Genomic DNA, 14460 nt, shown 5'->3' with positions numbered 1-14460 from the left:
GGCCCTCGTCCGTCAGCTCTGATTCAGGTTCAAGACGACGTAGCCAAGATCAGAGCTCGACTCGGGCCCGCAAGGATCGACATGAAGATGTTAGAGAGTCTCGTCGCAGCAAGCGAGAGTCAGATGAAGAACGTTCTTCTCGACAGGTCTCTCGGCCGCGTGCCCGTTTCAGCTCGCCTTCACGTCGCGGAGAGTCCTCGCACCGCCGCAGGGAGTCACCTCAGCGCCGTGGAGAGTCGTCATACCATCGTGGGGATTCACCACGCCGCCGCAGAGAGTCCCGCAGGGAGTCACCTCATCGACGTAGAGACTCACCTCACCGGCGAAGAGAGGAAAGCAGGTCGCCAAGACGCGACTCCTATAGGGATGACGAGGAATGGATCCCACGGAGAAGAGAGAGCATGCCATCTCCTCGAGTTATCCAGCGGAATCTTGCGCCCCGTCTTGTCTCCGCTTCCGAGGCAAAGAGACAGATCTACACGGACCGTGATAGTTCCCGTCTGGAGAATCGTCTGGAAAGGGCGCGACGGGAGGATGAGCGACAGATCCGCCGGGACAACGACCGCCTTAGAGATCTCGGAGACAGAGGCTTCCGACATCGCCGTGGGCTCAGATCGAGACTCTTTGAGTTTCTAGGAGATGACTCCTCGCATGGCGGCCGAGATTCCCATTGGCGAGAAGGCGATGCCAGAGACTACATGCGACGAAGCGCTGACCTTGATCGACTCCGCCCTCTTCGCGACAGGGACTTTTTTAGGAGGGATTGACAAGGACGCAAAATGAGACTGGCGATGCTCATTTTCGAAGATATACTATCATGGCCACTTCTCTTTTTCTTTTGTCAGATGCAGAGTGGAAGCGAGCCTTGGGATGATTATGATGATTATAATTACAACGTGGAGTATGGGTCTGATTACAATTGGGAAAGGGAAGGCGAGGAACAAAATGACTACCCATATCAGGATGAACAATAGTTACCTAGAGGCACTTGACGAATTATGAAGACCACTTTTGCAACTGAATGTCACCCCTGATCTCAGCCGCCGTGATAATGATAACATCCAACAGGCAGCAATCCTGTGGGGGCGAAGATTGCACGTGACTAAGCGACATCAGCCTCTTGAGGGGCTGCAGCTGTCGCGCCTGGAACGCGTCAAAATGCAGTGAACCTGGGCCTGTCGTTGCACCGACTTTAAGAGCTCCGACGCGTCCTGCATCACTGCAGCCCAAATATGACAATTTTGAAGCTTTGCACTTGATGGCCCTCTTGTTCATCTGAGGCTCTAGTGCAGGCTTGTTCATCCTGGGCTTCGCCCTGTTCTTTCCTTCTCTTCCATTTTCAATCCTTCTTCCACCCCATCTCCTCTCTTCTTCTCCCCCAGGTCGAGTCACCACCGACCGCAATTCCCATCCTCAGCCCCGGTTCAGTTTATGACGGTGGGCATTACCGGTCTGCCCATACGATCCTCGCCGGCACGTGGCTTTCTTCTCCTTCAAGCTGTGCAGCAGCTGGCTCATGTTCACACTTCCCGCCCTTCATCCTCCCCCGTCTTCGAATCCATGTTAGCCAGGGCCAGCGACAAGTACGAGGCCAACGGCCCTCCCCAAAGGAGCCAATCGGCCAAGGCGTTCTTCCCCCCAAGCAGCCCTACTAAGCACAATGGCGACATTCGCCAGCAACTCAAGAAGCCAAATGCTGCCGCAGTGTCGGCGAGGACCGCCCACCCTTTTCCGAAGCCTCTCGATAGTCGATCCAACAACATGAACCAACCTACAGTGACCAGACTGGCGGCCAGTGCTGCCGGAGGCTCATTGGCCTCGCTATACGGAGGATCGGATTCATTCCAGCAGGATCCCGACGTTATCGATCTGACCGAAGCGGATGTCATGGCCAACTCCAAAGCAGGCGTCTTCTTCTGCGAGAACGATTTTAGCGACGATGACGAGTTGGATTTGGACTTTAAAGCTCCTTCAGCTTTGCCGGTGCTCCCAAAAGCAACTCCTTCCAAGCCCTCCAACGAGCACATGCCCCCTCCACCGACATCGCAAGCCTCGAAACCCATTGACTGGTCTTCGTCTCCTGTATCTCACTTTCTACCACCGACGCGGACCACATCCGTGACCTCCACCACAACAAATGGATCTCTAAAACGCGAGTCTTCTGGCGATAAGGATTTGGTCGACGTCCCCGCTTCTAAGAAAGCGAAGAAGAGAGTCCTCCCTTCCACTTTCAAACAGCAACAACCCGAGGAGGATGAGGAGGACCATTTTGGTGCCAAGACTCCGGCCAACAAACGGAAAGAGTTCTGGAATCCTACTGCTAGTGCCGTCAAGGAGCAAAAGAAACAATTCCGAAACCAGCGTCAGCAAGATCAGCCTACGGCAAACAACGATTTGTCCACGGACGAAATTCAGGAAATCAGCACTTCACATTCCAAGTCCAAGGGCAACTTTGCCATTTCCCTCAGTGAGGAACAGAGACACGTTTTGGACCTTGTTGTCAACAATAACCAGAGCGTCTTCTTCACTGGTGCTGCCGGAACAGGAAAGTCTGTGTTGATGAGAGCCATCATCACTGAACTGAAGAAGAAGTATGCCAAAGACCCCGAGCGAGTCGCCGTCACTGCCTCAACTGGACTTGCTGCGTGTAACATTGGTGGTATTACACTCCACAGCTTCTCAGGCATTGGCCTTGGCAAGGAAGATGTTCCGACTCTGGTCAAGAAGATCCGACGGAACCAGAAGGCCAAGAACCGTTGGTTGAGAACGAAGTGTCTGGTCATTGATGAAGTTTCAATGGTGGATGGAGAGTTGTTTGACAAGTTGTCTCAGATTGGGAGAACGATCCGCAACAATGGCAGGCCATGGGGTGGCATCCAACTCATCATCACAGGTGACTTTTTCCAGCTTCCACCTGTTCCTGACGGAGGGAAGCGTGAGACCAAGTTTGCCTTTGATGCATCCACCTGGACAACTTCGATCGATCACACCATTGGACTCACACAGGTTTTCCGACAACGAGATCCGAAGTTTGCCAATATGCTCAACGAGATGCGTCTGGGCAGAATCAGCGAAGATACCGTACGGTCTTTCAAATCTTTGTCAAGGCCACTTAGCTTCGACGATGGCGTGGGCACTGCGGAGTTGTTTTCTACTCGGAATGAAGTTGAGGGATCCAACGAAAGGCGACTGAGAGAGCTCCCCGGCACGGTCCGGCGGTACGATGCCATGGACGTTGGTAAAGAAGAGATTCGAGACAAGTTGTTGATGAACATGATGGCACCCAAGAGCATTGATCTGAAGATCAACGCGCAGGTGATGCTGATCAAGAACTTGGATGAGTCGCTGGTCAACGGCTCACTTGGCAAGGTCATCGGATTCTCAGACGAGAAAACATTCGACATGACGTCGGTTGACGAATTCGATGACGATGATCCTATGGCTAAGGCCCGAAGGAAGCTCCTCAAGTCATTCAGTCGCGAGGCTGACACAAGCTCGAGCGGAGTGAAGTTCCCAGTCGTTCAGTTCATGGCAACTAACGGCACATCACGGGTGATTCTCTGCCAGCCTGAAGAGTGGAAAGTTGAGCTACCGAATGGAGAGGTGCAAGCAAAACGCACCCAACTTCCTCTGATCCTAGCGTGGGCATTGTCAATTCACAAGGCGCAAGGTCAGACCCTGGAGCGAGTCAAGGTCAACCTTGGTCGTGTCTTTGAGAAGGGCCAGGCCTATGTTGCTCTCAGTCGAGCAACAACCCAGGAAGGTCTGCAGGTGCTGGGTTTCGAAAAGTCCAAGGTCATGGCTCACCCTCGAGTCATCCAATTCTACAATCAGCTGTACAGTGCTGAGGATGCAATTGGGAAAAAGCCACAGTCTATCACTGACCTTGTCTCGAACCGACTTGGGGCTGCACCTCCAAAGAAGGCAGCACGTCAGGTGGTGGAGCTGGACGATGAGGAAGAGGCGATGGCGTCTTATGGTTATTGAGTATTGATGGGCGCATTCAGGACCTCCCCGCACATGTTGATTTAGTTGTGGAAAACATTGTATGATAGGAAGGGTTCCTTTTCTAAATAGAAGCGAGCCATGATGGGATTAGGCGTTAGGTTGCCAGAGCAAGGAGATCGTGATAGACGATCAAGCCGACGGCAAGTAGATATCTATCTAATCTCGGAGTATCCGAGCTTCATGAAGTCAATATGACAATGAACATTTCACTTGGATGCGTGGGGTGTTGAAAGTTGCTTGTCATGCTGAGAAGTTCTAGCCCTCTCCTGCGACGCTGTCTGGACTCGGCGATGGTTTCGGTTGGTACCTGAAGCCTGAAGTAACCTAGAAACATGATCAACCAAGAATTTGATGGATGTCATGGCTTTGGACGACCCATTGGGCCCACGGATTCATGGTGGTGAAAACACCGTCCCATGGTTGTTGTCCTCGTGACTGGTCTTAATGGTGATGGATGAAGAAATAGGACTCCAACCAGAGATACACCAATACAGAAACCTTTTATCTATGCGGCAACAATATTATAAAGTTGGCCAGAACCAGATTTATAAGCACATTCACTAATTCCATCGAATTACCCATGTTGTGTTGGGGTCATGGTTCCATACAGTTTCCAGGTCCCTTGGGGAAGCGGCGGTTGAGCCGCGCTTATCGATAAGCTCCTAGACTTTTTGCCCTTGGGGCAAGCTTGCCAGACAGAGCGTGGGACGTTGAACCTCACAAACCCCATCCACAACATCGCAATCCCAAAATCCGATCGCCTTCCTCGCCGAAAATCCTTTGGCGCAGAATCGATACCGTGTAGCCATCAAACATCTCGACTTTTTGGCTGCCTGACATTCTACGGCTCTTCTCACGACCGGACGCTTCGACCCTCCCCCTCCCCTCGTTGTGCTCCATCCCACGGTCCGAGAAACTCGATCCTTCATCTGTCTCCGGGTCGACCATCTCGACCGCTCGCTCGCTTCATCCCCGCCTTTGAGACAGCCCGATCCACGCTCTCCAAGAGTTTACCCAACGTCCCGTCTCCCGAAACCCTAGCGAAACCCCGACACTGCGCCACCCTGATTTAGCCTTTGTGCCCTGGGGTCTGGGAATTTGATGACGTCTAGAGCTTGACCGTCTTCCAATAACAGGGTCATCGCAGCAAGGCATCCGGGAACCAATCTCTTGCACCGCACTCCTACAACATGGCAAACCAATTCATCGGCCTGCACATGCGGGTGGTGCTCCGCGAGCCTGCGGACTGTCAACTCACGGGGACAGTGAGAGATGTCCAGGCGGGCAGCGGCCTCACTTTGACGAATGGTGAGCGCGTCATGATTCCTCTACTTCGAAGCATATGCTAACTAGGATTGTAGTATTCGTCACAGGAACCAAGGAATGGCGCCCTCAAATGCATATCGATGCCGGTAATATTGCTGATCTGTCCGAGATCAAGACGGATGATGCGCCTGCCGAACCTGTCGCCGCGCCTTCCTTTTCGCAACCGCCATCGCAAACCGCCTTTGTCGACCCTGCGATTCTCAGTCTAGCAAGACCACCTATGTCTGCGACGCCCTCGGGCTCGGATGGGAAATTCATCGATCTGGGAGATGGAAGGGCAGAGCTGCACGCTGTTCAACCCATTGCGGCGCTCTCTACACCAGGGCGACCTACCCCCGATCATGACTTGTCCGGCTCCATCAGCAACTTGGCCGTCACCGAACCAGTCCCTGGATTGACCGATGACAAGTCTGTTGGGCCTCAGGATGCCCCATCAACTAAGAAGAAGAACAGGCGCTCTCGTCAGTCTAAGCAAGGAAAGGGCCAGCGCATCGAGGAAGATGGTCAGCCTGTTGATGGCTCGCCCGCTAGTGGCCGAGGCAAGGGCTGGAGGCAGACTCCTATTCTTCAGAGTACGGCGTCCTTCCAGCCATTCAACTCTCTGAAGCGAAACGGCAAGGGGCGAAAAGGGGCATTCGACAATGGTTGGGCATCTGAGGATGTCACTGAAGAGATGGGCGATTTTGATTTTGAGAATAACCTGGCCAAGTTTGACAAGCGCACCATCTTTGATCAGATGAGAAAGGAGGATCAGGTCGACGATGCCAGCCGACTAGTAGCTCACAACCGTCGACCAAAGCCTGGAACAGCAGGTGGCAAGAACCTGCATTACACGGAAAATGTTCTTGATCTGCCACCAACAACTGGCAAGAACGCAGATTTTTGGAATAGCGAAGCGGATGAGGCAGACAGACTATCAGCGCGGGACATGCGGAGCGGCCAGAGCAATCGAAGAGCTGACAGCAAGTCGGGGCCTTCGAAGAGATCACAGTCACGCAAGGCAAGTGCCGTTGCAGCGCCTGGTGGTATCCCACTAAGCCGTGTCAACTCGGGCGTACGTTCAAGCCATCTTTCTCGCTTGTCCATCTCTCGACCAGAGTCGCGCAGTACTGACGGCAGGAGACAGCAAGGTCAGCCACCCGGTCTATACCTCGTCCCCTCTCACAAACGACTCGAAACCGTTTCGGCGCTGCAGATGCTAAATCTCGAGAACATTGCCGCAAACGAAGTTGGGCTGTCGGAACCGCTCATGGCAGAGAACGGAGGACGGGGTATTGCCGAGGTGGCTTTCAAGGCGCTGTCGGATCCTGCCATCAAGGTGCGGTTTGGCCTTGCTAGGGCCAATCCATCTGCCAGTGCCGTGCTGAGCAGCCCGGCGGTTGTGATACTGGCTGGCAACAACAAATCTGGTATCCGAGCGATTGCCGCAGCCAGGCATATGCGGAACAAGAACGTCAATGTGATGGTATGCTTGGTGGGCATTGAGCGCGAGCGAGACTTGCTGGAGGATCTCCGACAGCAGATCCAGCTGTATCGGGCTTTCGGGGGTAAAATCCTCAGCAAGACCGATCTCTTTGAGCACCTACGAAAGAGCGCCTCATCAGGATCGCCTGTGTCAATCGCTCTCATCATCGATGCCCTTCTGGGGTTGACCATTTCATTCGAAGAGCTGCGAACGGGAGACCAGGCCACCGTCTACGAACTGATGGAATGGGCAAATCGCAACGAGGCATTCGTCCTTTCCGTTGATGTGCCAACAGGCATCGACCCTACTACTGGCAAAGTGGCAGTCATTGATGGCAGCCGTCTCTTTGTCAAGCCGCGGTACGTGGTTGCGATGGGTGCACCCAAACGCGGCTTGCTCGAAGCTGTAACACCACCAGGCGAGGATGACCCTGAATACCTCAACACTGCGACACACGAGGACGAGTGGCGCCTTTTCATTGCCGATATTGGGTTAGGCAGCGCAGTCTGGCGAAAGGCCGGGACTAAGATCCGCCGCGGTATCGACTTTGACGAGAAGTGGGTGCTCGAGATGAAGTATCGAGATGGACAGCAGGAGGAAACCGACTATGAGGAGGAATAGAGTGTTTGGAAATTAAGCAAGAGGCATCACGATGGACATGAGGGGCCAACATGGAACAGCATCGGAGGGGAAGCGCAAGTTATTGGCTTTTGTGTTTTTGCATGACTAAAAGGACGAACGTTTGGCGTTGGTGGTTTTGGTTCCCAGCGCGAGAGGGCTTTTGCTGGGGACATGGACATGGTAAATGCATGGATGAGGTTGAGAGATACCAATCAATACCCAGGAGTTTTATCTTTTATATTTCTCTTTTCTTGGTGCCGTATTCGTATTTCCGGTGCTAGCAATGCCGCAGACTGGATCTGCAGAGTTTATCTTTGACGGATGCACGGCAACGTCGTTTATGCGACGTTGGAGAATGGGACCCGACCCGAGAGTCTGGAGAAGCGTTGTGTTGTGCAAAGGCCAAGATGCGGGACAGACGACAACTAAGCTTTGCCAAGACTTGGGTGTTTGGCCCCCTGCGCAGTCTTGGCAGTGGAAAAGCTTGATTGAATGACGAAGAGGGTTGTGTGACGTTGAAGAACAAAGGATGCAAGTTCCATGATGATGGACGACTCGACAATTGTACGAGTTCAAGTTGGCCTTTGAAGAGGCAGAGGTTGGCTCTACAAGTAACTAATCTACTGGTGGTCTGTATGGGCTGGCTATACTCGAGTATCCAACTCGACAGTGGGCTGGCGGATGTCAAAAGGCTACTGTCGCAATGGATCGCCAACAAACCCATTGACGACATGCCTGTTCGGGCTTGCTCCGACGGTCTAGAAGGATAGAAGAAACGACCAAATATTCAGCCTGGGTCTTGATCATTCGTTAGTTGTTTAAAGTTCATCGGGCGGGCCGGACGAGATTCAGCCAAAAAGTGAGTTTCACCAGATTAGGTGCTTTGTGGTGTCATGGGTGCTTTGGTTAGGTAAGTGTCATCTGCGCAGTGATGAGAGCTGAATTGGGGTTTCGCATGGTAGATCGCAAGACAATCAAGTAAAGATTTCTCTAATAACAGGTCCCTAGTATAGAGTTAATGCCCGTCATCTGGAGAATTTATCGTCTGAATCAGCCCTTTGAACAGAATTTAGCATCGTCGATCCTTTCCCCAGGGTGCACAGTGCGGGTGGCTGAGTGGGTGTGGGGTCGGTGGCTTACCTGACTGCGATTTAGAGCGTCCTGCAGGTTCCTACGGGTATCGACTCACGTTCCCTGCAGGGGGAGATACCAGGGAGAGAAATAATGCAGTAACAGAGAGGGGATGAAATCGCTGTGTTTCTTGCAAGATGTATTCTCTATTCTGGCGATATGATCAGGTTGAGATGAGAAAAAGCAAAGAAACCCAACATCCTCCATAAAAAACGAACAACAACCATGCGACCGGGGTTCACACCACTGATCCTTTGACGTGATGGATGGCGGGGTTACACCTCCCCAGCCGAGAATGCACACAGTGTGTATATCCCACAAGGTCCCGACCTCCTGGCTCGTCAAGCTGCTGCATTCCAACGGGTTGCCTTTTCGCATCTTGAACTCTGTCAAGAACCTGCGTGGCCGTTGTAGGACGGGCCGGAAAGCTTGTGCGCACCAGCAGCCCAGATTATGCAGAAAACGGCCAGCAACGGTTGATTTTGTACTTGAACGGAGGAGAATAGCACCACGGCAATGATGATCAGGAAGATCAAGACCATCTGGCACATCTTGTCCTCCTTCAAGAAACCAGTCAATCTTCATACTGTACCATGTGTCTCTGGGGCTCCATATCACACACAGTACAGTGCGTCGCTTCGTCCCGTCAAGGTAACCTGACGTGCAATCCGCCCCCCTTCGCTTCTCCAATGCCACAATCAACTGAGAAGAGAGAGAAGCACGCAGTCGAGGCTAAAAAACTAAGGTAGCCCATAACGTTAGGTGCTCCTCGTTTGGAGAAATAGGTGTCCCGCCTAATAAAACCCAGGTCGATTCCCCAGTTTTCCCACGCGCTGAGCTTGGACTTGTGTCTCATTCTTTACGAACGAAGGAAAGATAAAGAGGAAAAAAGACATCCGATCACACACACAATCTCGAACCTCTTGAATCTCGCTCGAAATTTCTTCATTGACGTCGTTCTCAAGGCTTCTCTGAACCTTCTAGATCGCCACGGCTCGATCCATCCATCTCACCCTTATCGCGCGGGACCAACCAAGGGGTGCGCGATCGACTCCAAAGAAGCCAAGACTTCTCGGCGCCCAGACTCACAGCCTCCATCCCATCTCCATCGCTAATTCCATCCATCGGTCGCCCCTCCCCACTAGACAGTGCCAGGAGAGCCCAGCTTGATTTTAACTTGTGTCTTTCCGGGTCCCTTGTTCAGCGGCACGTTCCACCAAAACCTGGAACCCGACTCACCTAACCATCTTCCCGGCTTCGCACCTTTTTTGACTCTCAATCCAACGCGCCTGTGTCCCCAAGTCGCAAATTCGTCAAGGTCCTATCGTCGTCGTCAGCTTGTGAGACTTGGCGTCTTCTGCAATCTGACACCATCGCCTAATAACCCCTTCGTCACGGCCAAACCCCCGAGGACCCGCGTCTAATTCTCCCGCCCCACGATCCCTCTCAAACCGCGACCGAGAACAGAACTCGTCTGACCCCCCGACCGAAATACCCTCGCGACGAGTCGAATTCGAGTTTCCAAGCGACAACAAATTGAACAGCGATCGAAAACGCGAATAACGATTTCTTCCTTTCCCATGGCGACCATTTAATCCTCAACATCCAACCGTTTCGCGAATCCCGTCGCTCGCGGCTGGCCGTTCCGTTGCGTGTTGCCCCTTTGATAACCGGCCAGCCGCAACCATGGACGCCAGCCAGCTGGTCTCTGCGACCATCACGGCGCTGCCGGCGCTGTGCACGACGACTCTATTACCAGCCGCCGGGGTCATGACATTGGGGCCCCAGGGCGTCCCAGTCCCCTTGATCGAGCCCGCCGTCTTCCAGATTCCTTGCCCGACTGTGAATCTCGTTCCTCGGATCGCCGTGGAGGCTTCGGGCGATGAGAGTAGCCTCACTCAGCACGAGGCATCTGAGAGCAGTCCCAAATTTTCCGATTTCCGCGATCCTTTTTACGCCTCAACTTTTCCAATATGTTACGCCCTCGCCGCGACCACCGTCACGGCTTACATGCTCGTCGTTATGCTCTTCGTCACCCCTCGCTCCTTTCTCGACGGAGGCGTTGTCTACCTCGGCCGGCGATCCGGTTTCACCCACAGCTCGTCCAGCAGCGTCAGCATTGGCGGACGTCCTTGGCTGCAAAAGGTGGCCGCTTTGACTGTCGCCATTTCACTTACCATCGCCTCCGCGGACACATTCCAGGTGGCTCAGAATCAGTATACGTGGGGGATCCAGAACGCGAAGCAGCTGCAGGACGAGGTCATGAACAGCGTGGAACTCAAGGTTATCCGTCTTGTCTCAGACACGTTCCTCTGGCTTGCTCAAGTACAGACTTTGATTCGACTGTTTCCCCGCCAGCGAGAAAAGATCATCATCAAATGGGTTGCTTTTGCGCTCATCACCCTTGATGTCATTTTCAGCGCAATTACTAGCTTTCAGTACTCGGACAACGGCATCAACACCAACGTTCGACCCAAAAACTTTGTACATCCCGTCCCCGCCCTCAGCTACCTCTTTCAGCTGTCATTGGGACTCTTATACGCGGCGTGGGTTGTCTACTTTGCGCTCATGAAGAAGCGCTACGCATTCTATCACCCCTTTATGAAGAACATTACCCTCGTCGCAATCATTTCGATCACTTCGATTTTGATTCCCGTCGTCTTTTTCATTCTCGATATTTCACAACCCGAATTTACTGGATGGGGAGATTATGTGAGATGGGTTGGCGCAGCAGCCGCCAGTGTGGTTGTATGGGAGTGGGTGGAAAGAATTGAGGCTTTGGAGCGTGAGGAGAAGAAGGATGGTATCCTCGGCCGGGAAGTATTCGATGGCGACGACACGCTCGAGATCAATGCGGCCGAATTCCCATGGCTTCGAAATCGAAAGACAAGAAAGGGAGGAGGTGGAGGAGGAGGCGGCGGCAACGGTGGTGGCGGCGGAGGTGGAGGACAAGCATCTTCAGGTGCAGCCAATGGATGGGCCAACGTTTCCGCCATTACCGGTCGATATCGTGGGCAGGATAACGAGGGTGCTCAGGAAACTACGGAGCAGTCAGGACAGAGGGGCATGGGTAACATCCTACGGCCCACGATCTGGCCAACCCGTCCAGCACCGGCAGTAACGCCCATCAGTCGAACCGACACAGCTAGCGCGGCGAGTACAGTCTATGCCGTACGATATCCGCCATCATCAGAGGCGACGACACGAACACCTGAACCTCTACCACAACAAAGTATGGTGGATTTGAGCCGACAAAACAGTATCCCTCAGAGTCACCAGACGAACGACGAGCCTACTCCTCCCAATCAGGCCCCAGCCTCAGTACAGAATGGCCATGTTGTCTCGCCTGCAGCCCGTCAACCGGTAGACCTGGAGGCCAACACACCGAATAGCCCGACTCATGGTGGCTGGCGGAATCTCACATTTGCCAGCCCGATTTTCCGTCGTTCGAGTGAGGATCCGCCACAGGAGGTTGCACAGCACTCGCAGCATATACCAGAACCCGAACGCGAGGGACGGACAACCGTACCAAGTAGGTGGGATCTAAGGGCTCGTCTGGAGGACTTTGCAGCAAACCAAGCTGAGAAGCTGCGGGATCGAGTGCGGTCAGCACCCAACACAGAGAGCCTTCCTGTGACGGTGATTCCAGCACCTCCACGAAGAGGGGCCGCGCTCCAGCAGGTTCTTGAAGAGGAGGAGCTAAATACGGCAGATCAACAATCGAGCAGCAGAGAAGGGCTTACGAACAACAACGACAGCCACAGCAGCATGTCTCGAGAAGCATCAGGAGAAGTGACACAGCTGGACAGGAGTCGAAGCACGCTGTCAGGAAGCCAACTAGGCGAGGTTCCGATCCCAGCCACCAACCCGCCGCTATGGCGAGGCGTGCAGCCCAGGGTGATGTACGAGGATGACTATTACTACTCTGGCGACGAGGACTCGGTGTCAGAAAGGTCATCACTTGATCACCGGCGACAAGATTTGGACTCGCCTGGCCCGCAGCGAGCGACTTGAGCGAAGCATTTGTGTCATTACTATTGCATCTAGCGAGGCGTTGTTGGTACGGCTGGCAGTAGACCGGCATGTTTAGTTTGGGAGCATTTGCGTGTGCGAGATACCCAGAAGGCGGCTACATCATTATGCCTTTATTATATTACATACGGGATGGAGATGGCCATGGTTGCGATCTTGGTTCATACAAGATCAACATGGCATCTAAAACTTGGGGAATGGCCTTGAGTCATGGCATACGGCGTTATGGAAAATGGGCAGAAGGGAACGTGTATATATCTGCAGAGATGGCCTCGAATGTACGAGTAGGCCATAGTATTATAGTCGTCAATATCATCAGTATGATACACATTTACGCATTTGTGGTCTGACAGTGATGAAAGGGATTTCACTTTGAGATGTGGGGAAACATTGACCACAGAGCGGTCCAAGGATGACCGTGTTCGACTCTCAAGATATCACTGTATGTGGGAAGCATGGGTTGTTGTCAGTCAGTCGACATGATGACATGAGACGTGTGCAGTACAGTACTGTATGTCAGCTCGCTCTCGCTCTGCTGCTGTGCTTACTGTCCTATCCGCGGAAGTGGATTTAAAGGCTGACAGAATAACCCAGCCACACTATTCGTAGCCTTTAACGATGAGTCTCGGCATGACGTCTTTGTACATTTGCTGCATGGGCTCTCCCGAACGCACATGTCATCTGCGGCCAAGGACAAGGCCACGAGGATCCGGCAGGTCCGGATAACGAAGAAAAGAAAAGAAGGCAAAAAACACCAGACAGAGAAGAAAATTTGCAGGGGACATGGTCGTCAAAAGGGGAAGATATGGTGCATTTACATGCCCTTAATTTTCTTGCTGGGGAGATTAAACTTGATTTTCTTTGGAGGACGGGAGGCCATGTGACCCCACAGATCGACCTCTTGGTGGTTGAGCGACAGGGGGTGAAGAGGGAACGAATCGCTCGACTTTTTTGACACTTGAATTAAGAGAATTTGCTTTGATTTTTCGTACTCATCTCGGCTTCCGCGAACAAACAATTTGTTCCATGCCCCGGGCCCCGCGGAGCACCGGTTGGCACTTTGACTCTCTATCCCCTGAAAGAAATAAAGGTTCGGCGGCCTCGGCAGTGGGAGCCCGCTAAATTACTGGACCCTGAAAGGACCCCAACGACATTCGGTCAATCTCAATTTATTAGAGAGTCCCACTACGTGCAACTTTTATTTGCCACGATTCTTTTTATTAGTTGGTTTCATTGGGAAGGTAACGGAGTAATTACATACAACAGCGCATTGAGAGGAACAGGGTCCCGCCTTTTCCGAAGCCGAGTCCGTGTATAGCCAATATCTGCTGGGTATAGAAGCAAAGACGGAGCCTTGAAAACGCCCGCACCCGACGATCCGTGGCTAAAGACATCATCAGCATCAAGAAAAGGCTCGGCTTGAACCCTGTCGCCAACGCTTTCCTTTCCCTGTACATCTGATCCAGAAAGCCCACCGACTCTGGCTGACCAATCAGCGACGCCGCCGTGTACCTGCTGCCCGCCTCGGCTTACCCACCCAATCCCCAATCGTCTCTCCCCTCGCATCTCCCTTCCCTCTAATACAAACCGTCGCGACATCCCATCCCATCACATCCGCTCTCCCGCACAATCCGGACCTGCTCTTACATTTGTCTCCTCTCCGCCAGATAAAGGATCAAGACAATTCCACGCCTGCGACTCCTTTTTCCAACGACTTTTGCTTCTTGTCCGCCGCTGCAATCAAGTCTTGGCATCCATTCTTCAGTACACGCGACAAACTCCACCTTGGAGACACTAATAAGAGGAGCGGGAGGTGGAAAAAAAAAATAGGGGCGCATAGGAGGGAACCACAAACTCCCCTTGTTTTTTAGGGAGCC

At 52.9% G+C, this 14460-nt stretch overlaps 2 protein-coding genes across 2 annotated transcripts; both read left to right on the top strand.

Annotated features, from left to right (window-relative positions):
- Window positions 1-5198: 5198 nt before the first annotated feature.
- On the top strand, window positions 5199-7420 carry NECHADRAFT_46552 (uncharacterized protein; the record flags this gene model as incomplete). Its single annotated transcript, XM_003048908.1, has 2 exons — window positions 5199-5316; window positions 5370-7420. The coding sequence occupies 2 exons, from the start codon at window positions 5199-5201 to the stop codon at window positions 7418-7420; spliced, it is 2169 nt and encodes a 722-aa protein (XP_003048954.1).
- A 2817-nt stretch (window positions 7421-10237) lies between these two features.
- On the top strand, window positions 10238-12565 carry NECHADRAFT_47031 (uncharacterized protein; the record flags this gene model as incomplete). The annotated part of the gene is made up of 1 exon (XM_003048907.1): window positions 10238-12565. The coding sequence occupies one exon, from the start codon at window positions 10238-10240 to the stop codon at window positions 12563-12565; it is 2328 nt and encodes a 775-aa protein (XP_003048953.1).
- Window positions 12566-14460: the final 1895 nt, after the last annotated feature.

This window comes from Fusarium vanettenii (genome assembly GCF_000151355.1).
Source record: "Fusarium vanettenii 77-13-4 chromosome 8 genomic scaffold NECHAsca_10_chr8_2_0, whole genome shotgun sequence".
Taxonomy (NCBI): Eukaryota; Fungi; Ascomycota; class Sordariomycetes; order Hypocreales; family Nectriaceae; genus Fusarium; species Fusarium vanettenii.
This window is presented reverse-complemented; position numbering and strand designations above follow the sequence as displayed.